Here is a 25,368-nt window from a genome sequence, read left to right as displayed (position 1 = left end):
GCGCCCGCACCGCGGCCCCGCCCGCAGTGGCCGGGTCACGCGCCGGGGCCTCGCGAGCCAGGAGGCCCCGCCCCTGGGGCGGGGCAGGCACGAGGCACGCAGGCGCACTAGCATTCCGGCCGCGGTGCCCCGGCCATTAGGGCCGGCCGCGGCCGCTTCGCGCAGAGGGCGGCGGCGACGCGGGGCCCGCGGCCGGCCCATCGGCCGCAGCCTGTCACCCTCGCCCCGGAGTGGCCTCGCCGGGGAAGAAATGCCGCCGGGCGGCTGGTGCCTGCTTTGCTTTGGCCTGGTCCTGTCCTCCGTCTGCGCCTCCGCTGAGTCTGCGGCGCCCAGCAACTTGACCACAGGTACAGCCCTGGCCCCCGCTCAGATTGCGGGCTCCCCACCTTCTTCTGTGCCTGCAGTCGTCCTTAACTTCCCGTCTCTGTCCCACCTACTATTCCTTCTAACATCCATCCTTCCTTTCCTCCCTCTCACTGTCCTTTCTTTCCTCCCCCGCCCATCCTTCTGTCCCTCTCTAAATTCTTCTTTCCTTTCTTCTCTCCTTCCCTCCCTCCCTCATCCAGGCTTGAGGTCATACCCAGAGCTTAATTCTGCCACCCAGGACTGGGGCTTCTTCTGTGCACCACTCCCACTCTCCCTGAAGCACAGAGCCCTAGTCTCTCGCTCTCTGGCTTGGTTGGCTGGGCTGTCCAGGGTGCAGGGGCCAGACTAGAGCCACTCAGTACCCTAGCACCAACATGGGTGGGGGAAGTTCTTTGTCACTGCAGGTGATCTCACTGAAGCTCCTCCCTCCCGTACAGCTCCTTTGAATGTCCTTCTGATCATCGTGGATGACCTGCGCCCCTCCCTGGGCTGTTATGGGGACAAGCTTGTAAGGTCCCCAAACATTGACCAGCTGGCATCCCACAGCCTCCTCTTCCAGAATGCCTTTGCCCAGGTATGTCTGGGGACCTCTAGGTGTGGCTGTGTACCTTGTGCCGTGGGTTGGGGGATGGGGTCCTTTCAGCTATGGTTAGATGGCACGGATTGTGCCTGGCATCTCTTTATTAGAGAGAAGCATAGTCTGGAAAATGGCGGTAGGGAAAACCTGGTTGTGTAAAGGCAAACAAGCTTGTGCCTTCAAGCTCTGCACAGGTTGTCCCTTGGCTCTAACATGCTCAGGATGGTTCTGCCCCAAAGGGAATTGCCTGAGAGGGGAGGAGTGTTACAGAATGCCACTCTCAGGTCTGCTAATTGACCTCAGGTAAGCAGCATGCAGCTTGCCATGGTGGCCCTCCTCCCTGGGCCCCCTCCCAGGGCTGCCCTCAAGACCCTTGCCTGCACTGTGCATCTGTGAGACACCGCCACACAGGACACAAGCGTCTGCTGGTTTGAGGGCCCGAGTGCTTTCCTGCCTCTTTGTGGGAAGACTTAGTCCTGGCGGCTGGGTGAGGCCGAAATCCCACTTGTTGGCTTTGAGATCTGCATGACTCAGCTGCCAAGCTGTTTTGCTGAGGACTCTTGAGGTTGCCTGGTTACCTTTTAGCATCCAGACTGTATTTGCCTCTGAGGATGTTTCTCTCTGCTTCTGCTTCCTAACAGCAAGCAGTGTGCGCCCCGAGCCGTGTGTCCTTCCTCACTGGGAGGAGACCAGACACCACCCGCCTGTATGACTTCAATTCCTACTGGAGGGTACATGCTGGAAACTTCTCTACCCTCCCCCAATACTTCAAGGAGAATGGCTACGTGACCATGTCGGTTGGAAAAGTCTTTCATCCTGGTACTGTTTGCTGTCCAAAATCTGGGGTCTTTTGTGTTTTGTGCCCAAGGGCTGGAATTCCTCTCTGGGGGATTGGGCTGTCTTTGCAGAGGCCTTTTTGGGCTGGGTGGACACCTCATTAGGCACTGCTGTCTTTTGTACAAAATACTATTTCTCACCTTAGCTTCATGTTCTCACCAAAAGTGACAAAGGGTAGGAGGACTTTCTTCTTTTGGCAACTAGTCATGGTGCTGTTTGGTTTCTTTGGCTTTTCAGGCAGAAGGAAGGCGCTGGCTGGGGAGGTGGCTGTGTTGGGTTCGAGTCCAGCTTGCACCTGGCCATCTGTGCCCCAGGATCCTTGTCAGTAAAATGAGGCCAGGGTGGCTGTGGGGATTATTCCAATAAACAGGCAGCTGCCCACTGTCTGTGAGTTAGGTCAGCAAGAGGAGTGTGAGCCAGTGCTCAAGGCCTGAAGGGTGCCAGGGGCCACTAGTGCTGACTTCCAACACTGCCAAAACGAGAACGCCAAATTTAAAAACTTAAAAATTACTGAAGTAAGGCATGATTATTTGACAAAAAGCTGGGGAAAAAGCAAAGTTTAAACTAAAGAGTATGAATTTCTTGTAATCGCATCACACCTAGGGGGGCTGAATTTTGATGTCCCCTTCTTCCAGGCATATTAGTTTGCCGATTTAAGATTTTCCGGTATAGACAATCTTATGTCGTGAATGTTTTAAACAGACATTTCCCCATATGGCTCCCCCCTTGTGCAAAGACATTTTTCCCAGCAGCACAGTAGTCTCACACACAGATCTGCTATACTTTGGTCCCAAGTTGATTTCAGGTCTTCCCCCCCCCACCCCCGTCACACATGCTGCTGGGATGAACATCTCTGCAGGTAGAGGGGACTAACGGACACTGCACCAGGGATCCGGGCTCCTGGGTTCCAGTCCTAGCTCTGCCACTTCCTAGCTATGCAGTTGACCTTGGGTAAGCCATTCTTCGTCTCTGAGCCTCACATTCCTTCTCTGGAAAATGAGTCATAGCTGCTTTGGTTTTAGCGAGGGAACGAGATCTTTGCCTGAAGTCCTTGTGCAAACACGTTTTTCAACTGGGTCTTTGTTCTCAAGACCTTGTGTGTGAGGCAGGGACCTGTTCAGGAGAGACAACAGCCACCACCAGTTGATTGCCAGGTACGAGCCAGTTCCCATCTGGCCACTCCTGTAAACCCACCTTGCTTGCTCTCCTTGGCAGCAAGCAAGGTGGGTTTTTATCATCATTATCAACATCATCATCATCATCATCATCTCCTGAGGAGGAACTTGAGGCTTATGTGAGTCATGTAGCTTGCCCAAGGCTACGTGGGTCATACGGGGCAGTGCTGAGATTTGAACCCAGGCCTGTCCACCTCTGGTGCCCTTTCCCCTGTGCTTACTGCGTTGATAGGCCTTCCACCCACTGTCCCCTGTCCCTCCAGTCCTGCCTGGTCTCGTGCTTCCTGTTGGAGCCCCAATGGTCATGATGCTGGTGATGCTTTCTCCTGTGGTTCTACCTACTCTACCCTCTCTGCTCCTCCTCTTTCATCCCCCTAGGTTATACCTCCCCTCAGATCTCGCACAAGCCTCACTGACTCCTCACAGCCCTCACTGCCCACCTCCCTTGACCCATCACCTCTGTGGCTCCCCCACTTGCACGGCTCTTCTGCTCTCTAGACAACTGGCTGTCCTTCCATAGTCTCACTGTTCTTTTCTTTTCCTAAATAGACTAGACTGCTGAGCTTAAGGGTGGGTTTCTGCTTCATGAATGAGCACTGAACCTGAGGTCCCAAGGCATGGGCTTGGGTGCTGGCTCACTCATCTATGTGGTTGGAACCAGTCAAGGCACCCACCTTCCCTGGGCCTCCCCTTCGCCACCTGGCCCATGGTGGTGCTGCTGCCTCTGCTCCTCTTTATAGGGTGGCAGAGAGGCCCCATCGAGGGCTCTGTAGGGCTGCATTGCTGTATGGCCTGGCTGATTCCCCCTGCCCCCCACCCTGCTTTGTGGGTGCCTTGCTCAGAGCCTAGAGTGAATTACCAGGGCTTAAGGGCTAGGTCAGATGCTTAGTACCCAAATAGAAACCTAGAGAGTTGGCTTTCAGGGGGACTTCTCATCATTTGCCTAAGCTCCTGATTGTATAGATGAGGAAACAAGTCCCAAAGAAGGAAAGTAATACTTCTGTTGTCATTCACAAAGTTTTAATTTGGAGCGGGGAGGGCATTGAAGGGTCCTTCTTCAGATTATATTTAATGACTTTCTTTTTTTCCCCCTTAAGGAATATCTTCCAATTATAGTGATGATTCTCCATATAGCTGGTCTATTCCACCTTATCATCCCTCCTCTGAAAAGTATGAGAACACCAAGGTAAGGATGTGAAAAAGGTACTGTTCTGAAGAAGAACCGCTTTTTTCCTGTCAAGCAAATAAAGGTTAACTGTGTATATACCACGTATTCTTTCGAGTCGGTTGTACAGTGAATTTTGTGGGTTTTGTCTGTGATCATGACTTGACAGAGACAGGTGTTGGGAGCTTTAACATTAGATCCATTGGGAGAGGCGACTTCGTTTTAGAAGCTGGTGGGTATGCCTTATTCTAGAACCTTATGCTCTAGTGTGTAAGACTCTTGTGATGGCTCCTGGGTGCTTACTCTCTCTGGATGATGCTCTCTGCTGAAGGTTATAGGGGATACCAAGACCCAGAAAGGAGAAGAGTGACCTGTCCTCCAGGAGCCTTGGCCCACATTAGGAGAGAGGCATGCATACATCTGTCTGCCTGGCTCAAGCCTAATGGATTTGATCAGGTGCTGAGACCTTTGTTGGGGGTTTTAAAATTCTAGAGCATCATGGAAAATAAAGGAGTCTACAGGGAACTTCAGTCTTGTTTCAGAGGAACCTCTAATGTAGAAATGAAACTAAACCTCACATTTGAAACATTCAGAAAAGCAGTTGGAGAACTGAGCTAGGCCATTCTCCTTGGAGATTTTGGAGCATGTGGAGAGGAGCACACATGTGGGCAGGGTGGTGGGGGTGATTGGTAGGGTGGAGAGGAGTATTCTAAATTCTTGACACCTTTCCATTTCAGAATGCAGCAAGAGCTGAGGGCTCTGGCCTCTGGCTTATGGCTTGGGCACCACCAGAATGCAATTGGAAAGCCCTGTCTCAATGCTTTCATTCCCTGAAACCTTCTTGCTAGTTTTTAGTGACTTCACTTACAAATGCTGGCTTCTGTCTTCATCCCCCACAGTTGTCCTCAAAGCAGCAGGTCTGACAGTCCCAGACCCCTGTGAATGCTGCAGATCCCGTGTACCTGGAGGGCGAGCAGGACCTGTGTGGCAGGTGCTGGGCTGTCCTGCCTGAGGGCTTGGTGGCCAAGGCTGGCTGATGAAAGAACCCTCCTTTTTGAGATGGAGCAGTAGCTGCTACTGCCCTTGCATCTTTTTGAGGCTGACAGCATGGTCACAACTGACTTTGGCCTTGTGGGCAACCTGACCACTTTGGGCAGTGAAGCAGTAGGTTCCATCCTGTGCCTGACATAGTTGAGGATCTGGAAATTCCATGGATTGTCACCTTATCCAGTTGAGTGGGACCTTGTCACTCATAAGCCGTAGTCTTTGAAATCAAAGATTTTTTCCTTTTGTTAAAAAAATGTTTTGAGATATAGTTTATATACCATAAAGGTCACCCTTTTAATGTGTACAATTCCATAATTTTTAGTATATTCAGAGTTGTGCACAACCATTGACAAAATCCATTTAAGACCACTTCTATCACTCCAGAAAGTGCCCTTGCCAGCCTCTGACAACCACTGATCTATACTCTTGCTGTATGGATTTGCCTGTTCTGGACATTTCATGTAAATGGAATCGTACGGTGTATGACCCTCTGTTTGGCTTCATTTGTAATGTTTTTGAGGTTCATTCACATTGTAGCATGTATCAGAACTTCATTATTTTCTTTCTTAAAAGATTTTATTTATTTGAGAGCGAGAGAGTGAGAGCATGAGTTCGGTAGACTTAGATTTTAATTTTTCTTGGTGTCTGCTTAGCTGTGAGATTGCTGGGTTATGTAATAACAGCATGTTTAACTGTTTGAGGAACTGCCAGAGTGTTTCCCGTAGCAACTGCACCATTTCCATCCCCAGTGGCCATGTATGACGGTTCCGATTTCTTCCCATCTTCACAACACCTGTCATTGTCAGTTTTAAAAATTGTAGCCATCCTAAAGTGTGTGAAGCAAAACCTCACTGTGGTTTTGATTGGCATTTCTATGATGAACAGTGACATGAAACATCTTTACATGTGCTTGTTGGTCCTTATATCTGTCTTGTCTGGAGAAATGTCTATTCAAGTCCTTTGCCCATTTTTTAATTGGCTTCTTTTTTATTATTGAGCTGGAGACAGATCTGTTTTGATCATTAGTTTGCGTGGGTTTCCTTTAATTAATTATGACCTGGAGACAAAGGATTAGCAGCAAGAAACTAAGAGCTGGTGGTTTCTTGGCCCCTGCCTGGAAAAGAGGAAACACTTCTCTGCTTAGTTCTATTTGGTGTGTGCCCGACCAGTCAGCAGGACAAGGAAATAGAAGGCTGCTGCTGTGAATGCTAAATTCACTGTGTGTGTAACCTTCATGACTTTGATTTCTTGCCTTTAAAGAACTGACTTTCTATGTTTTGTCTTGAAAGACGTGTAGGGGGCCAGACGGAGAACTTCATGCCAACCTGCTTTGCCCTGTGGACATAGCGGATGTGCCAGAGGGCACCTTGCCTGACAAACAGAGCACTGAGCAAGCCATACGCTTGTTGGAAAAGACAAAAACATCGACCCGTCCTTTCTTCCTGGCTGTTGGGTATCATAAGCCACACATCCCCTTTAGATACCCCAAGGTGAGGAGCTGCCTGAGGGCTGATTGCCCACAGCTATGACGGCTGTGTCATTTGTCAGAGGAGGGGTTGGTGTCGTGTGGCCACATCCTGTCACCTGGTCACCAGGGATGCCTGATGGCACTACTGTACTTAGAGGTGTGAAGATGGGATTCAGAGGTCAAGGCTAGGAAGTAGACTTAGGGCACATAAGAATCTTGTCAGAAAGCGTTGGCTTTCTACCTCCCCACTGGAGTCTTTCTTTTCCTTGAACTCAGCACACGTTGGGTTGGATGGTGACATTAACATGGAGAAGTGAGTCAGAGCTGGCTGCTGATGGCTGCGGTAAGGGACTGTCCTCGGGGCACAGTTCCAAGGAACATGAAGCCCTCTTCGAGAATTGGCACTCCCCGTGAGCCTGGCACATCAGACTCCTTAAACTCGAGGCACTGCATTGCTTGTTGGAACCTTGAATGCTGTGCTTGCATGTCCATCATTTAGAGCATATAGTCTCCTCTTTTTAAAAAATCTTTTTCAGTTTTTCCCTGTGATGTTTTCCCTGGGCCTGAGCAGCCCATTCTTTTGACTTTGTAAAGACTGCCCCTCATTTGTGACTGGAGTAGAGAGCAAAAGGCACACTCTTTGATGCTTTGATTGGCCCAGGGGATCTCGCCTTCCTGGCCAGATCTATTCCCCTTTGATGGAGTGTGACTCACTGCTGTTCTTGTGTGGACAGGAGTTAACCCAGCAGGCCTGGCTGCTCTCCTTAGCAAGGCCTGCTTCCGAGGTTGGCCTTGGGCTGGCCTCTGGGAACCTGGATCTTGGGAGAGTTCACTGTGCTTCCACAGTGATGAGCGGCTCAGTGTATCCAAACTGTTTACATACAGCCCTGCTCTCCTGCCTGGAGTCTGCAGGTTTGGTTGGTGCAGGCAGAGGGTGCCTGGGTGAGCAGCCCCAGGAAACAGCCTGGGTGCCGAGGCTTTAATGAGCTTCCATGGCAACAGTGTTTCACACGCGTTGTCGCACAAGTCATCGCTGGAGGAATTAAGCACATCCTGTGTGACTTCACCAGGAGAAGATTCTGGAAGCTTGTGTCTGATTTTCCCTGGACTTCATCCACGTGGCTCTGCCCCTTGGTGATTGCATTTAGTGGCCATGGGTATGACTGTGCCAAGGTCTGTGAGCATTCCTGGGGAGCTGCCAGACCTGAGGGAGGTTTTGGGAACAGGAAACACCCTTCGACCCTTCCTTTTCCAGCTGGAGGAGAGGTAGAAAGCGGGGACAGGAATAGGAGGAGATTGATCTGGATGAAAAAGGAGAGCTGCTGCTGCTTGGTTTATAGGAAACAAGTGGCATGATTTCATTCCCATTGGTATCTTATGAGAGTGACCTTAGGCCTGACCTTCAGATGGGGGAAAGTACCTGGGGAGTGCTCATGAGCCACTGTGTAAACGCATCACAGGCTTAGAGAAAAGACAGACCTGTACAGTCCCAGCCTTGTGCCTTTGCCGGAAGAATGACAACCTGGTGTCTTTATGTGCTTTTCCCCCAAGGAATTTCAAAAGCTGTATCCCTTGGAGAACATCACCCTGGCTCCTGACCCCGAGGTCCCTGCTGGCCTCCCTCCCGTGGCCTACAACCCCTGGATGGACATCAGGCAGCGAGAGGATGTCCAGGCCTTGAACCTGAGTGTGCCCTATGGCCCAATTCCTGTGGATTTTCAGGTACCAAGGACATATGTTGGGGAAATCCTGGGCACTTATGGCATGATGTCATTGGTGACACCACTTTTCTCAGTAGACACCACTCCACCCATCGTGTTGTACTAAGAATCTTCTCTGCACTAGGTGTCTTGGGAGGGGCTGGCGCAGGGGGTGGTCTGGAGGAATTCAGGATACAGGAGGTGTTGGTTGGATACAGCCTCCCAATCCGTGCCTCCACTTATGAAGAAGGAGGGCATCTGGAGATTTGGTGATCACTGGATGTGGGCACTGGGGTAGAGAGGAGGCCTGGACAGCCCATCACGAAGTCGTGGGGGATGCTGTTTAATTCATGTGACAGTTCAGCAGCTATAGGGGGATGGGCAGGCTCCTCTGCAGCCCAGAATTTTGGTTTGCTGGCACTTGCATGACCCTTCTGTGGGGAAGCCTACACAGGCACCCGTCACTATTGGGTGGTGGCTTGGTGATTAGGGCCTTGACACACAGGGAGCTGGGGCACCATTGTGGCCAGTGCCATCCAGCTGCGACACCTGATGTCCCCTTGCCATCATGCGGAGGTGGAGTAGCCATAGAGAATCCTCAGCTGACTCATCACTCACCTTCTCCCCGGAGTACAGGAAACATGCCAACCAATGCTCTTTCCAGAGTATTCCACATGCAGCCCTGCATACTATGCAATATTATGTTATTAATATGTTACTATGCGAATATTCCAGTAGGCAGCAGTGGAAGATAGAGGGCAGTGTTTTTAAAGGGCACTTCCTGGACCACTTGCCTGTGAATCCCCTTGAGGGCTTGTTGGAAGCGCAGAGTCCTGGCCCCACTCAGACTTAGGGAATTGGGAGCTGGAAGTGGGGCCTGAGAACTTGAATTCGCAAAAGCACCCCTGGCAATTCTGATGCGCACAGAACTTGAAAATACTGCCATAGGGTAAAGTTCAAAACAGAACAAAATACACAGGCATGTCTTGCTACTGAAAGATGTTGGGGCAGCTGCTGGTAAGGGGGTGGCCCCTCGTATCTGTTGGACTCCCAAGGTTCCTATGGTGGTGGTAAGAGTCTGGAAAGGGGTGGCTTCATCACGTCGCTCTGTCCCTGACTTCTCATAGCAGGGGTTCTGAGAGCAAGGTGGCTCAAATGGCATCTCCGAGGCTATACCCGGATGCCTTGTTAGTGACAGTCACTTAAAATATCCCTTTAAAATGGACTGTGTCCCGGGAAGGGTGCTCAGGGTTTTCTGTGTGCCATCTCCTTTGCTGCCCCTGGAAACGGAGTGAGGTACGTGTCCTCCCTGTCATCCAGGTGAGAAAACTTAAGGCAGGGAGGGGTGGTGACTTGCCCCAGGTCAAACAGTTGGTGCCAAGGGGAGTCCGAATTCACCCCTAGAAACACGTAATGCCAGAGCCTCGTGGTTGGCCTTGTCCATTCTAAGCAGCCTGGGTTCGGATTCCCGTTCTGCCCCATACCAGCTCACAACCTCTGGCCAATCCCTTTACCTCTCTGAGCCTCAGCTTCCTCATCTGTGAAACGGGAATGAGATGGAGAGAGGTTTCCAGTGAGGAGCGCAGCAAACCTGTGGAAGCACCTAGGATAGTGCTAGGCTCCCTCAGAGGCCCTCATCATCCCGCACAGAGCCCCGAGGATCTCCCCACTGCCTGTGTGCTGCCCCTACAGTCACCATAAACTTGAGCTCTGCTCACTGCTCCCTTGCAACTTTGGGTGTCTCTATCCAGGTCATGTTTTCCTGTGCTCTTGAGTCTCTCAGTTCTGCCCTCTTCAGCCTCCAGCCCCTTGCTCTACTCCATGGGAGCCAGTGACCTCAGGGCCTACACTCGGGGCCCACTCACCTCCTAAGCTGGCTCCTCCTCAGTCACCACCGTGAGCACAGTCTCTTCTTCTCACCACCCTTTCACTTCATGTACATGGTCCCCAACACGCCTCCTGAGGACTGTGAGGGTAGACCTCTCCTCACCCCCTGACTCTGGGTCCCCTCTGCACTCTGCTCCTGAGTAGGTGGCTTACTGTTCTCACCAGGCCCTTGGCACACATGTGTACTGATCCTTGCCCCACCTGCAGCGCCCCGACCACAGGATGGTCTAGCCCCCACTCTGCTCTCAAGGCCAGGTCCTGAGGCTGCTGGAGTGAAGGCCTGCAGCCACGAGGTGGAGAAACACTTCTAGGCCTGGCCTCCAGCACAGCAACCCGTCCATGTGGGCTTTCTTACCCTGTGTGACTGCTCTGAACCCCTGCCGCTCCCCTCTGGCCCCTCACACCCCTCTTCGCCATCTCTCAGCAGATGATACCATGCCCTCACAAGCCCCGCAAGGAAGAAGGAGTGAAATGTGGCCTTAGTGGGCATTCGTTCCTCATCCGCCTCTGCCCAGCCTTCTGCCCCCCTTCAGCCCACTCAGCTCCCTCACCTAGGTCAGCACTGTCCTCTTTGGCAAATACAACTCATCCTTGTGGGTCCTGACCTTCCCAAAGTCCCTGCCACTTTCTCACTGTTGCCCAGTGCTGCTCCTCCTGGATGTGTCCTCCACCCGGGCCCCCTCCGCATGGCACACCCCTCTTTCTGTGTCTATTTAGAGGGTGCTGCTCCCCAGGGTCAGCCCCTAGATCCCCATTCTGACCTTTCTGCCCCTCGTCCCCAGCCAAGCCCTGAGCCCCGCTGTAGATAACTCCTGGAACTACCCCTTCTGTCCCAGCCTTGCTCCTGATTGCAGACATGTCTGTCCACTTGCCTGTGACGGTCATTGCCAGGCTGATGCCCATGGAGACCTCCGCTTTGCAGGCCCTTTTCTCCTTCCTCCCACTTTTCCTCCTTTTCTCCTTCCCCTCCATCTCCTCTCTTGGTGCTCCCCATGCCATTGAATGGTGCCATCAGCTGAACGAGAAATCTAGAGTCACCCTTGGGATCCTCATCTCCTTCCCTGCCAGCTCCCTCCACTGCCCACACTCCTTCTTGATCTCCCTACATTCCTCTTGGGTCCCTACTGCCTTCTTGCTCCATTAGCACACCTTTCAGGACCACTGTAGGGGGTGTGGGTTTGATTTGTTCATTCAACAAGTGTCTGTAGAGCTCCTCCTATGAGTGCAGTGCTGATCTAGTGCCATTCATTGTGAGCCCTGGCAGGTACTCTGGGCCATTGTCAGACTTTTACGTGCAGCCCAGATCTCATCACCTTGCCTTGAGTAGCCTCAGCGCCTCCCCTGGCTTCCAGCTGGGGACCTCCACTCCTTGAGTGGCCTCATCAGGTCTGTATTATGTGGCCCTGATGTGCCTTTTCAGTGTTCTCATCCACCTCTTGGCCCTGCCATTTGATCCCAGGTATGCCCGAGTCTTTGGTGACTCCATACCAGTCTACGTGCAGGCACTGTTTAGAGCATCTCACCCCCCGCTGTCTGACTGCCAGCCCCTTTTTTCAAATGCCACCTCATCTGTGAAGACTTCCCTGATTTCCCTAGCCTGACTCTGAGGACTCATTCTCCTATGTCATCCCTGGGTCCCATCAATAGCGTGTGTTTACTTGTCTCCATGCCTGTGCCCTCACTGGATGAGTGGCTCATTGAGGTCGAGGACATCTGCTTCTTGCCTTATCTCCAGGGACCATCACAGGAAGTCGGGCATACCCTTGAATAGGACACAGTCGCCCTGACAGGTGTATTTGGTCAACAGAGAGACCAAAGTTCCCCAAGTTAGAGACCGAAGACCTCTACCAGAAAGTAGAAGTAGACCAGAGTTCATCGTAATCCTTCTAGAAGATTAAACGGGTATTTTTATCTTTGCCACAAGGGGAGAACAGGTGAACTGCTGACTGCTCTCCCTCTGGTGGTGACACAGAAGCCAGTGGGTCCAGCTGATTAGATGGGCTGGGCACGTGGCGGAAGCTGGGGTTGGTCTGGTAGCTTGGCAGCTCCCTTGTTTCTCACCCTTGTGGCGGTTGGGGGGAGGTTCCTGGTTTTCTTTGATATTTGTGAATGAGGCTGAGAGGAGAGTCAGCCCAGAAACAATGGTGGCTTTTTACATCAGGGCTTAGCCTGGCTGCTCCGGAACTCTTTCTGGGGTTTAGAGACCAGGGTGTGCTGCTCTCTTATCCTCCACTGTTCATCTTCTGCCTGCTGGGAGTTTGTTACATACGAGCCTCACCTGACAGCCTCAGTCGAGGATAAGCAGTTGCTGTCCCCCTGGGTTAAAGAGTAGTCAGAAGAAAGACCCACACCCATGGCTCACTTGTGTTCCTTGAAAACCCCAAGTCCTGACCCCCAGTACCTCAGAATGGGACCTTGTTTGGAACTAGGGTCATTGCTGATGTCATGAGTTGAGGTCATACTGGAGTGGTACGACGGGTGTCCTTGTGAGAGAAGAGATGCAGGAAGAAGGCCGTGTGGGGATGGAGGGAGAGAGCAGGGTGGTAGGCCACAAGCTCAGGACAGCCGAGGCCGCCAGGTGCCAGCAGAGGTCCCCAGTGGCAAGCCCCTTCCTCAGAGCCCCGGGAGAGAGCAAGGCCCTGCCGAACCTTGGATCTCAGCCTCTGGCTTCGGGAACTGGGAGATGGTGGATTTCTCTTATCTTAAGCCCTCCAGCTTCTGGTCCTTTGGGAATGAAGAGAACTTCGTGGGGTCCTTGGCACTGCCCTCAGCAGAGTTTGGAGTGACTGGGGGATATGTTTCAGTTTATATGGTCATCTCCTGGGACCCATAAGAGTAGGTGAAAGAGACAGAGAGGGAAGGTAAGTGGCCCATCCATCTGCCATGACCTGTGCCCTTAAGTGAAATAGGATTTGCCTAGAAAAGAATATTCCTTTTGGATCTGCTGTGGACCCCGGATATCACCAGCAGCATGTAGGCACAGGGACACAGATGGCGGGTAAATGTGCTCTGTGTTTTGGCTGAGAGGGTCAAGGGCATCAGTGGAGGAGTGCCCAGGTGACACTCCTCTGTACGTGCCACTGTGGTTCAAGTTACACTCCTCTGCATCTGCCACTGCAGTTCAGGTTGCACTCACTCACCTTCTCCTTTCATGTGCAGCGAAAAATCCGCCAGAGCTACTTTGCCTCCATTTCATATTTGGATACGCAGGTTGGCCACCTTTTGAGTGCTTTGGATGATCTCCAGCTGGCCAACAGCACCATCATTGCGTTTGCCTCAGATCACGGTAAGCATTTTTCATGCCCTGGTGCCACTTGGTGCATCTGAACTTCTCCATGAAGAGTGCTTTTCTACATTGCCTCCAACACAGGCGTGTTCTCTTTTGGGAATCAGCAGTGCCCCAAGTCTGGGGTCTTGGGGTGCTTTTATGATGGTCTTGTTAGTCCCAGGAGCTCTCTCCAAAGAGGCAGGCCTCTTTTGGGTCCAAGGAGCATTGTGGATGCTTGGATGGGGACCTCATAACAACCAACCGTTTTTTCTTGGTGAATTTAGCAGGAACCCTCTTGGGTGGGAGCCCTTCTAACCCATGCTTCTTTTTTTAATTTTTTAAATATATTTTTAAAATATTTTATTTATTTATGCATGAGGGACATACACAGAGAGAGAGGCAGAGACACAGGCAGAGGAAGAAGCAGGCTCCATGTCGGAAGCCCGATGTGGGACTCGATCCCAGGTCTCCAGGATCACACCCCGGGCCGAAGGCAGGCGCTAAGGTGTTGAGCCACCCAGGGATCCCCTTAACCCATGATTCTAATCCAGAGATTTGGAGGACTTTTAGTTCTTCTTAGGAGGATCCAGAATAATCCTGGCAGGGCCCAACAAGGCCCTCAGACCTGATTTCACTCCTCCACCCCCAGTCCCGATACTCTTCCCCAAGAGCCTGGGGCTCATGATGCTTTGTCTCTTTTGTGGCAGATTCCCACTTTTTCCAAAAATTGAAACTATTTTTAAAAAAACTCTTCTTTATTTGAACACTTTTAACATGCTCAAGAATAGAGAATAAACAACCACCCACTCCCAATGGTCTGGTCTCATCCTTATCCCTCCCCACCCCCCCATATTATTTTGAAGCCAATCCCAGGTGGTTCAGGTTTCTGAACATTCTCTCTAAAAAATGTAGCTCTTTTAAAGTATAACCATACTACCACTATCAGACTGAGAAACAGGAAAACAGTTCTTTAATGTCGTAAACTATGCAATGGGACAACAGTAGATCTTTACAGTCATCGTAAAAAGACAAAAGCGTATGGGGCATATAACATAGGGCCAGAGCACCCTGCCCTTTTATCCCACTTGCGCGGGGCTAACTGGTGCTGACAGGTCTGGGATCCATTTGCCAGCCTTTGGTTGTATATAGAGGTAGCTGTGGGGTGTTTGTGTGTGTGTGTGTGTGTGTGTGTGTGTGTGTGCGCGCGCGTGCGTGCGCGTGCACATGTAATGTATAGTCATGGAACAAGGCAGGATCGATTGTGCTTATAAACAGTTTTGTCTGGCAGCCCAGGTGGTTTTCAGTGGTTTAGTGCCGCCTTCAGCCCAGGGCGTGATCCTGGAGACCCGGGATTGAGTCCCATGTCGGGCTCCCTGCATGGAGCCTGCTTCTCCCTCTGCTTGTGTGTCTGCCTCTCTTTCTGCATCTCTCTGTGTTTCCCGTGGATAAATAAATAAAATTTTTAAATAAATAAATAAATAAATAAATAAATAAATAAATAAATAAATAAATAAATAAATGTATGTTTTGTTCACTAGTTTGTTTAACGTCACGGACAGTTCTCTGTGTGATTTCTCACAGGCCTACCTTAAGCATTGTGAAAGACCCACATTATTTTGTTATATACGCTGGTGTCATAATGTCTCGCTGTCTCCCTAATAGTTTGCCATCCATTCCTGACCCCTCTTGTCAGGGCCCAGTTTCCTCTTCCAGTGTTAACACAATTCACTGCACCCATGCAGAAGGCAAGGCCCACTCAGAAGCTCTCTGCTCTAAGGCAGCTGCAGTGCTTACAAATGACCCTTCCGGATGGCCCTTCTGAGACTACCTCCAAACCATGAAAGCCTTCTCAGATCCACACATGGTAGCTTGAAGTGGCTTTGCTTATTTTGTAACATGGAAATACTCAATGTGCAGTCTCTGGCTTTTAAGTTTATATCAAAAAGGGTGCTCCAATGCAACATTAGAAATTTTCAGCATGGAGCGTTCAAGCTGTCTTTTGTAAGGAAGGTTTTCAATCAGGGTTACGACGGTTATGTTTTTCATCAAGGTTAAGGGTCTGGAATCAAGGTATTTTCTTTTGGTCTGTGGTATATTTTAAAAATTGAACAAGACATTCTTGCCTTTCTAAAATGTGCATGATCGTGACAGTGTCATGACTATTATTTGGTGGCACACACCCTCAAGTGGAAACCAGCACCTGTGGGACTTGTGTCCAGAGAGGGCAACACGAGACAAGGCAGTGATGGTGCTGGCTGGTGCCATCTCCACGAGCGCCTTTCAGTAGGGGGTGGCGCGTCTACAAGGGGTCCCTGGTCCCTTGGAGCCCAAGCTGGGTATGAGCATAAGTTGCTTGCTAAAAGAAGATAGTTCTGTTTGGAAATTCAGTATGTTTTTTGTTTTTCCTTTTAGAGGTTTCTTCATTCGAGACAAATAACTGACTTCAAATAAAGCAGTATTTAGGGGAATCGCCCTTTTTCTGGTACTTACAGAGGAATTTCTTCTATATGATGAGATTTTGTTTCCTCTGTTTTTTTTAAAAGATTTTATTTATTCATTTTAGACAGAGGGAGAGAGCAAGCGAGGAAGCATGAGCAGAGGGGAGAGGCAGAAGCAGAGGGAGAAGCAGGCTCCCCGCAGAGCTGGAAGCCCGATGTGGGGCTTGATCCTGGGACCTGGGATCATGATCTGAGCTGAAGGCAGATGCCTAACTGACTGAGCCACCCAGGCGCCCCAACTTCCTCTGGGTTTTACAGCAGGGAATGTAATGTGATCTAAAGTGAACAAGCTGTGATATCATTGTTTTCTGTTACCCTGTGCTTTTCCCAAATCAGGATGGGCACTGGGTGAACATGGAGAATGGGCCAAATACAGCAATTTTGACATCACGACGCGTGTGCCCTTGATGTTCTATGTTCCCGGGAGGACAGCTCCACTTCCAGAGGCAGGCGAGAAGCTTTTCCCTTACATCGACCCTTTCAATTCTGTCCTGGAATTGACGGAGCCAGGTATAAAATACTGCCAGAGCACTATTGCCTAATAGTAAACTGCTTCTACTTTACCTGTGAACCACCTTCCCAGGTCATGGCCCCGGGGCTGGCCTGGCCCATCTTCCCTTCCTGTCCAGCATCTGCATTCCTGAGTACCTTGGGGTCAGGGAGGAGTGGCAGGGCCAGAGCCAGCAAGCATGCCCCCTGTCTGCGAGGAGCCCAGAGGATGGGGAGGGACGAAGGAGTGGGCGACACCCCCAGGATGAGGGGCAGTGACAGCTGTGTGCTCCGAAGCTCAGAGAAGGGGGGCAGACTGTGCCAGGGTGGGGGCTGCCCCCTGACAGAGAAGCGCCACTCCACTCCCTACATGCTCCTGGCAGGGACTCAGCCCTCTGTGAGGGAGACATTTGCCATCCTGGCAGCTCGGAGTCTGGTGAGCCACTAGATCCATAAAGTCAGAGCCAGGTGACTCTCTTCCAGCCTCTCCAACAATGAAGGGCAAGTTCACTGCGACTTTGGCACGCAGGTCCATCCCAGCCTCGAAAACGACGCTGACCCCTGTCTTCTCTAGGCTGAACCCCCACCAGGCCTGCAGCCATTCCTTTGTGGTAGCAATAGACCCATGCTTGTCCTGGTCTCTCCTTCCAAAAAGCTCCCATGTGAGAAAACATTTCCAGAAAGGGCCCTGGAACAAGATACCCCTTACTGCTTCATGTGGTGACCTGTGTAGGTTCTTTGTGAATTGTTTCCCCGAGGTGATGTGCTCCATGCAGAGATGAGTTGTGTACTTCAGGCTACTTTTGCTTTTTTTTTGAGTACTTTTCCCCACAAACTCAGCAAAATCAGATTGCCCCCTCTCTGGACTTCTGCAGTCAATCCATCTAAATCCATTTAACATCTAAACCTTACCCTTTAAAAAAATAAAATAAAAAAATAAACCTTGCCCTTTATATTGATTGCCCTTTATATTGATTCCTGTTGATTATTATTATTTTTTTGGTTCTGGCCCATCATCCTGACTTTTCTGGATCTTTCCAAGTTTCCTCCATGCGGCCTAATTTTATTTTCTCAACATGATTTTTGTGTGCCGTGTGCTCTGTCTCCTTTCAGGTCATTGGGTAAAAGCTTATACCATTTTAAGGCATGACTATAGCCCTTTGTTTGCTTGGAGAAATCTGCCAGGTTGAGAATGTTTTCTGAAACTTTGTGGGGTGGTGTTCAGCAGGTCATAAATTCATGTCCCTGCACTGTTCCCAGTTTATTCCCCAGTTTTGTCTCTAGCCCCCGTCTCTTCCCTGAACTTTGGATTTCCAACAGCCCGTTGCCCTCGGCCAGTTCGGCATGCTCAAGCTAAGCCTTTGGCCTTTCAGCAACAGCCTCTCACCATCCTTCCTCTCTCAGGGAATGGCCAGAAAACTGTACCCTCCTGACCCCTGCTTGTCTCCCATCCCCCATGTGTACAAAGTCTGTCAGCAAGCCTGTCGCTCTCCATTCAGTCCGGCCACACTGCTTGTCACTGCCTCATGCAGCCACCTTGGACCACCCCGCCACATCTCCTGCTGGGGTTCTGCACCTGCTTCCTGAGGTCTTCCTGCTTCTGCCCATGGCCCCCTGGAGTTCATCCTTCTCACAATAACCTAAGTGATCCCCTTAAAGCCTGAGTCACGTGGTGTCACAGCCCTGCTCTGGAGCCTCCTACACTCCTGTCTCACTGAGTGAGAGTCCTGATGGCTGACAGGGTCTTGTGTGATCTGGGCCCCTGTTTCTTCCTGAACTCATCTTTTTATAAGCATACTGGGTAGTTGTCTTGGGCAGGAGCTGACAGTATGGATATATCTCATGGCTTCCCCATGACTGGATTCAGGGTCACTGTTTTTGATGTGTGCACTACCCGTGAGATGGTGTGCTCCCATCGTGTCACGGTGGGGATGCTTCTTAGGGGCTTTGACCATCATCCGCGGTGCTGCATTTGGTCACCCGATTAAGGCGGTCAGGTCAGCCAAGTCTCACCATCTTAAAAGTATCTTTCTTAAGCTTCCTTACTTTTTGCCTTTTTCTTTTACTTACTAATCAAATGTGTAGGAAATGAAACTGGGCCATATCAAGCAGGATCTTCCAAGATCCAGAAAGGCCAGAATGAGGGCCCAGAACTCAGATCAGTGTTAACAGGAATCAGTATAAAACATAGGATTGAGACTTTAAAGATGGATCAACCACCATGAGATGTCATTTCATACCCGTTTATTTATCCAAATAAATAGAAACCTGCAGCACTGGCCTGGTGCAGAAAAATTGGACCCCTCACTCTGCTAGCAGGGAGGAAAAATGGTGTAGCCCCTGTGGATGGTGGTTCAGTGGTTCCTCAGTAGGTTAATCATTAAAATTACCGTGTGACTTGGCCATTCTGCTCCTATGTAGATGCCCCAAAGAATTAACATAGGTATTCGAACAGAGACCTGCACGGGCATGGTCATAGCATTATTTGTAGTAGCCAGGAGGTGGGAGCCCCCCAAGTGTCTGTTGCCGGCTGAGCAGAGAAGCTAGATGTGGTCTCCCAATATAGTGGAGTGTTACTCAGCCTTAGAAAAGGCAGGACCTTCTGATGCTGGCCACAGCCTGGGTGACCCTTGAGGACATTGTGCTCAGTGAAAGAAGCAGTCCTAAAAGGACAAATAGTGGGTGGTCCCACTTAGATGAGGTTCCTCGAGGAGTCAAATTCACAGAGACAGAAAGTAGGATGGAGGGTGCTGGGGGCTGGCAGAGATGAGGTGGAGACGGAAGGGGAGTGTTTAATGAGGGTGGGTTATAGTGCAGAAAGGTGAGAATGTTCTGGACCTGGATGGTGGAGACGGCTGCACAACGATGTAGATGTTTTCCATGCTCCTGAACCGGATGCCCCAGAACAGTGAAGGTGGTAAATGTGAGGTTGTTGGTATTGTGCCACAACCTAAAGGCGGTGTGCTGACATCCAGAAGGGCGTGATCTGTGGGTGGGGGACTACTGAGTCTCTGAATATCCTGTCCCTCAACGGATTTTTACCCAGTGGTCAAGCTTCCATTTTTGATCCTTGCCTGAATCAATGATTCCAGAATTCCCATAGTTTTTAAAAGTGCCACCTGGCCATTGGGCACTTTTGTTTTTGCATCCTTCTGTTCGGTGAGGTGCTGAGTTGGTGGTGTTCCTAGACTCTCTGGAGCCAAAGATAAATGCACAAGAACAAAAGACAACCCAGGAACCCAGATGTGCTCCCTTCTTCATCCTGTGAGCTGTGCAGGCTTCTGTAAAGCAGTCCATTCAGCCGCATCACTTCTTCTTTCAGGCCGGCAAGTCACGGACCTCGTGGAACTTCTCTCTCTCTCCCCGACGCTCGCAGGACTCGCAGGACTGCATGTTCCACCTCGCTGTCCTGTTCCCTCATTTCACGTTGAGCTGTGCCGAGAAGGCCAGAACCTTATGAAGCATTTTCAAGTTGAGGACGTGGAAGGAGACCCGCACCTTCGTGGTAATCCCCGTGAGTCTATTGCCTATAGCCAGTACCCCCGGCCTGCAGACTCTCCTCAGTGGAATTCTGACAAGCCGAGCTTAAAAGATATAAAGGTCATGGGCTATTCCATACGCACGATAGACTATAGGTACACCGTGTGGGTTGGCTTCAGTCCCCATGAATTTCTGGCTAACTTTTCTGACGTGCATGCAGGGGAACTGTATTTTGTTGATTCTGACCCTCTGCAGGACCACAACATGTATAATGACTCCCAGGGCAAAGACCTCCTCCGAGCATTTGATGCCATGATTCTCGCCAACCACCGAGGAGGGCATATATAATGTACTCCCTTCCACCCGGGGAGAGCAGGAATTAGAGGTGGTTATTTGGTGATTACCCATAATATTGGAAGCAACCCAAGGGCTAGGCAATCAAAGCATATGTCAACAGTTTGACCTAAGAATATGTAATAGCCCAACCTTTTGATTTTTTATTTATTTGAGTCTTTATTAATTTCTGCTTGGTAATCAAACTGACCATGGCTATGCTGAACCATTCTTTCCTTTTTTGGACAATCACAGTTTATTTACTGAGTGGATAAATGTAAAGTGAGCAAATGAAAATTGTCATGCTTTTAGCCATCAAGACCATAATAACCAAACACAACACCATACTCAAGAAATGCTGTAATTATCTCTGGAATTTAGTGCATTGTACAAAGTTATCGTATGTCACCTTAGATGTAACACTAAGTCCCTGGTTCTTTTGTTCATAATTTAATAATCTAGCCCAATATATTCAAAAATTATGTCAACGTTTCAGGTTTCTTTGTAAAATGTGAAGTTAAATAATAATGCTAGATGCTAAGGTCTTAAAGTCTTGTCTTCAGTTTTCATTAGTGACATGGCAAAGTTTCAAAATCCAAAGCTAAAATATGCATGAAGTGATTAATGTGGAGTTTATATGTCAAATAATAAACAATGCCCAGCAAACTAGAGGGATGAGATATATGAGAAATTCAGTTAGAAATGTTCAGAGACTTCTGGCCAAATAATACTTTGTTAGCAAGTTATATAACCCTTGACTGCAAAGATCACCAATTGAAAGACACTGTTTATTCACAGTGGAAAATGTTTAAACCCGAAACTGTATCCATGAACTGTTAGTGATCTCTTTCTTCCTTCGGGAATGGTTGGTTGCAGGTATCCACTTATCCAGGATGCAGGAAATATTCTACTTTTAATTGCTGATTAAAGACGACACTCATTTTACCAAATTCTAAATTATTTCGAGAATTGTGAAAACTTCATTTAGTGTAAAATAAGGTAATTTTTTCTATTCCTCCAGAATAAAGTTCTGTATTCCCTAAGTAATAAAGTAACCAGAAAGGCAGGTGGTAATTATCATCAGCTTGGCCTACAGCATTTTCAAAAGGACAGGATAGTCACAACTCATATTTCCAACACATGGAAGCTGATCAGTGATCAGTAGTCATCAGATGAGTCAGCCACATTCTAAATAAACATCTTACCCAGTCCTGTATCAAAGTGAGTAATTTCTAGTACTTCTCCTTTACAAGAGCTTCAGTGTTTAAAGGTAAATGCTTGTGAAACAAACTGCAGCAAATTAGATTAAGTTGTTTAAGTGTATTAAATTGTAACAAAAAAGGCAAGATATTATAGTGAAAGAGGACTCCACATCAGTAATTTCAGACAGTGTTTTTAATAATTAGCCCACAACAGAGGTATATATAGTAACACAGCGATCTTCAAAGTGATTAAGTGACTTAGTGTCCTCGCAACAGCAGATTCTGGTTGAAGAGTGAAGGGCCCTATTCATCTCTCCTGATCCCAAGGCTCATCTTTCTTCTGGAAGCCTCAGCTTTATTTGTAGATGGGTTCCCTGGGCCTTTTATTTCTCCTCCTTCATCCTCTTTATCGCTCTCATCACTTCCGCTAAGATTTTTACAATCTGGCCTGTAAATTCCTCATGATATATTTTCCGTGTATTTAGCTTTATCTCCGACTGCACAGTTATAATGATGAGTTTTAACACAGGCTTTTCTTTCACATCCATTTGTGGCTCCTGTTGGCTGCAGTGTGTACCCTCCATCATCTTTTCTCGCTCTACTTCTTGAAGCAAAGTTTTAGTATCAAAAGTCTCCCAGTGCTGCTCCTGCAGAAGCTGTAAGCTGCACTGCACCAGAAGAGGGAAGTGACAGATAGATATGGGGCCGGGTCCACATGGGGCGCTTTTGTGTGCCGATCTGTCTGTACTGGAAGCATGTCTATCTTGTCTCTTCTCCAAGAGGACACAGTGTCAGAGTGCTAGAACTCTCCTTCCTTAGCTTTTAGTTTCTCTTGGCCCCCCTTTACAGATCTCTCCTGTTAGGAGCAAAGGCTGTATTTCTTGTTCAGTGGCTTGCTCTTCCAAATCATCTCATGGGTGATGGATGTTTTCTGGTATGGACACTGAACCCAACATGGAGCCGCATTTTGTTTTCTTTTGCACGTCTCCCACACACATCGGGATGAACAGCAACTTTCTGCTTTTCAGACTCAGCGCTGACCACGTTCCTTGCCCTGACTTGGCCTTAAGTTACCATGTCTCTTGCTTTGCATAGTCTTTTTCCTCCTGCTGAGCTGGACAGCTTTTCCTGACAGCCCTCCAGTCACCTCATTTGTAGAATGCCTCATTTCACTTGAGCAAGGGTTTTGGCATCCAGTTTAGTTGAAACCAGAACCAGCGAGCCCAGAAATTTTGAGGGCCCTGTGTCACTGGCTCACAAATGCGAGGGTACATCAGAGCCACCTGAAGACTTGCTGAAATCCAGCGTGCAGGGCCCCACCTATGAAGCTTCTGTGGCCCGCGGCGGGAGTGGGGCCTGAGAACATGCGTTTCCTGCAAACACCCACCGCTCCCCCAAAGACCACACTTTGAGAATCACTGCCCCTAGGTGTGTGCTGTCCAGTGGCCGCTAGACGTACGTGACTAATGTCAATGAATTGAAATGCAACAAATGATTCCAAAGCAGAATCTCTGTGAGGCTTGCCCTGTGCCAAGTGCTCATCAGCTTTAACATGGTGGGTGCAGAGCATGGACGTAGAACCTTTCCATCGTGGCAGAAAGTGGAACGGAGCAGCCCTAGACTAACTCGGAACATGAGCCGGGTCCACCTGGCTGTTGGCAGGTTCCCCCTGGGGAGAGGCTGGTTCTCCGCCCTGTGGTGGCAAAGACTCGTGCAGAGACCTGCGCACAGGCCCGCCAGGGCTGTCGGGTCGAAGCGCAGCGCCTGGAGCGCCCTCCGACCCTTGGCCCCTGCCCCCCAGCTAGTGCCATCTCCATCACCAGCCCTCTTACCTCCTTCCCACACAGCTTACCGCCCTCCCTCTTTCCTCCCTGGCTCCTGAAGAATCCACGTGTCTTCCTGAAGTCCCTCTTAGACCCCGCCCTCTGCGAACACCGCCAGTGCCTATTACGGGGTCCACACCGACCTTCGCTGAGCAGTCAGAGTCTTCCCTGGCTCCACCAAGCCCCTTTCCTTGGCCGACCAGCGTGCGCGCTGGTCCCTGACTCTCCTTTGCCGATCCCTACCCCCCTGCCCGCCCTAGACTGTCCCCTCCCCATCCCCGTCCCATTCACGATCATTCTCCATGTCCAGCACCTCCAACAGGCTGGCGGTCTGTGACCCGAGAGTGGGTCGAGGCACGAAACGAACAGGAACATCGCTAAAGAGTCCCGTGGCCACTTTGGAATAAAGGTATCTTTTTCTGAGCACAGAGTTAATGCGTTAATTGCAGAGAGATGGGCAAACAGAAACGTGGTAAAAGGGAAGGAAGTGCATCAGTACTTTGCCCCCAGATGGTCACTTAATATCTTGCCTTCTTTGGGGTATGAATTATTTACATTGCTATGATCATCCCATGTTTTATCTCGCAGTTCTACATTCTTCCCTTTCTCACTAACAATGATAGGTGGTTACTATAAATTTCTGCAAAAATGCTTTATGCTGGAGGTAATTTTTTTTTGCATGCGTAGCTTTATCATGATTAGCTTAACCTTCTTTCAGTGACTGAAAATCCTGCTTATTTCCAAATTTGCGGTATTGTACATGACGCTGTAACAAACGACTTTTTGAATAAAATGTTTTCATGTATTTCAAACTACTCCCTTAAGCTGGTCTCTCGGTGCCCAATTGTCAAAAGCTCTGTTTGGCCCCTCTCCCCACTCTCCTGCTACTTTAGGGCAGGAAAACGAAAAATAAAGCAAAAAAGCATACAAATAACAAAAACCATAAAACCAAAAAGCCGCCACCCATAATGATGATGGGCGAAAGTGGTATCCTGTTTGACATTGTAACTCTTTGCTTATCAGTGACCTTGATCATTGTTCTCTCTAGAAAATTCTTGGGCATTTTTATTTCTAGTCATGTGACTTTGTCTTTAAATTTTGGCTGTGTGTTTTACTTTTTAAAAGAATCAAACAAATTACTCTTGACCTGCGTGATTTTGTTTTCCTATTAAATATGGAAACCTTTCCCAATCTGGAGATTGAATAAATATCCATTTTCCTTTGCTGTTTTTGTGGTTTGGTTTTATACTTCATCTACCTACTGTCTCTTCACCCCATTATCAGAGTCATATATGCTCACTGGATAAAATGTAGAAGGCATGGAAAATGGTGAGGATGAAAAGAAGAGCACCCTCCAGAATACAACCATTGTGACATTCGTGTGCATTTCTCCCTGTTCTTTTTCCTGTCTGCACACATATGCACACATAATGACATCTGTACCTTTACATAGGTGCAGTCTTTCGCATCTAATCCTTGCTTCTGTGATCTAAAGTAACATTAGCGAGGTGCCTGGGTGGCCCAGTTGGTGAAGCATGGGACTCTTGATTTCGGCTCAGGTCATGATCTCAGGGTCGTGAGATCCAGCCTCTACATTGGGCTCTGCGCTCAGCACAGTCTGCTGGTCCTTCTCCCTCGGCTCCTCCAGCCACCTTGCTCATCACTTGGCACACACCCTAACATTTTTTAAAAGATTTTATTTATTTACTCATGAAAGACACAGAGAGAGAAAGGCAGAGACATAGGCAGAGGGAGAAGCAGGCTTCATGCAAGGAGCCTGATGTGGGACTCGATCCCAAGACTGCAGGATCATGCCCTGAGCCAGGGGCAGGTGCTCAACCGTGGAGCCACCCAGGCGTGCCACACCCTAATATTTTTTTAACTGATTAAGACTGGGTATCTACTCAAAAATCATTAAAAGCAGAGATTGGAACAGATAACTGTGCGCCCATGTTCACAGCAGCATTATTCACAATAGCCAAAAGGTAGAAATAACCCAAGTGTCCATCAGGGAGAGAACGGAGAGACAGAATGTGGTCTATCTGTACAATGG

At 49.3% G+C, this 25,368-nt stretch overlaps 1 protein-coding gene across 1 annotated transcript; it reads left to right on the top strand.

Annotated features, from left to right (window-relative positions):
- The first annotated feature begins 125 nt into the window (after window positions 1-125).
- IDS (iduronate 2-sulfatase) lies at window positions 126-24,540 on the top strand. Its single transcript, XM_055338396.1, has 9 exons — window positions 126-347; window positions 804-940; window positions 1,585-1,762; window positions 4,053-4,141; window positions 6,457-6,657; window positions 8,187-8,357; window positions 13,382-13,508; window positions 16,325-16,498; window positions 19,800-24,540. Exons 1-9 carry the CDS (start codon window positions 251-253, stop codon window positions 20,303-20,305), a joined length of 1,680 nt encoding a protein of 559 aa, XP_055194371.1. The 5' UTR covers window positions 126-250; the 3' UTR covers window positions 20,306-24,540.
- Window positions 24,541-25,368: the final 828 nt, after the last annotated feature.

The sequence above is a fragment of the Nyctereutes procyonoides genome, unplaced genomic scaffold, assembly GCF_905146905.1.
Source record: "Nyctereutes procyonoides isolate TBG_1078 unplaced genomic scaffold, NYPRO_anot_genome, whole genome shotgun sequence".
NCBI classification, from domain to species: Eukaryota; Metazoa; Chordata; class Mammalia; order Carnivora; family Canidae; genus Nyctereutes; species Nyctereutes procyonoides.
This window is presented reverse-complemented; position numbering and strand designations above follow the sequence as displayed.

Coding starts and splice junctions, on each gene's coding strand:
- IDS (XM_055338396.1), top strand. CDS start 251: ATGCCGCCGGGCGGCTGGTGCCTGCTTTGCTTTGGCCTGGTCCTGTCC. Junction 8,358..13,381: donor CAATTCCTGTGGATTTTCAG/GTACCAAGGACA, acceptor TTTCATGTGCAG/CGAAAAATCCGCCAGAGCTA. Junction 13,509..16,324: donor TGCGTTTGCCTCAGATCACG/GTAAGCATTTTT, acceptor TTCCCAAATCAG/GATGGGCACTGGGTGAACAT.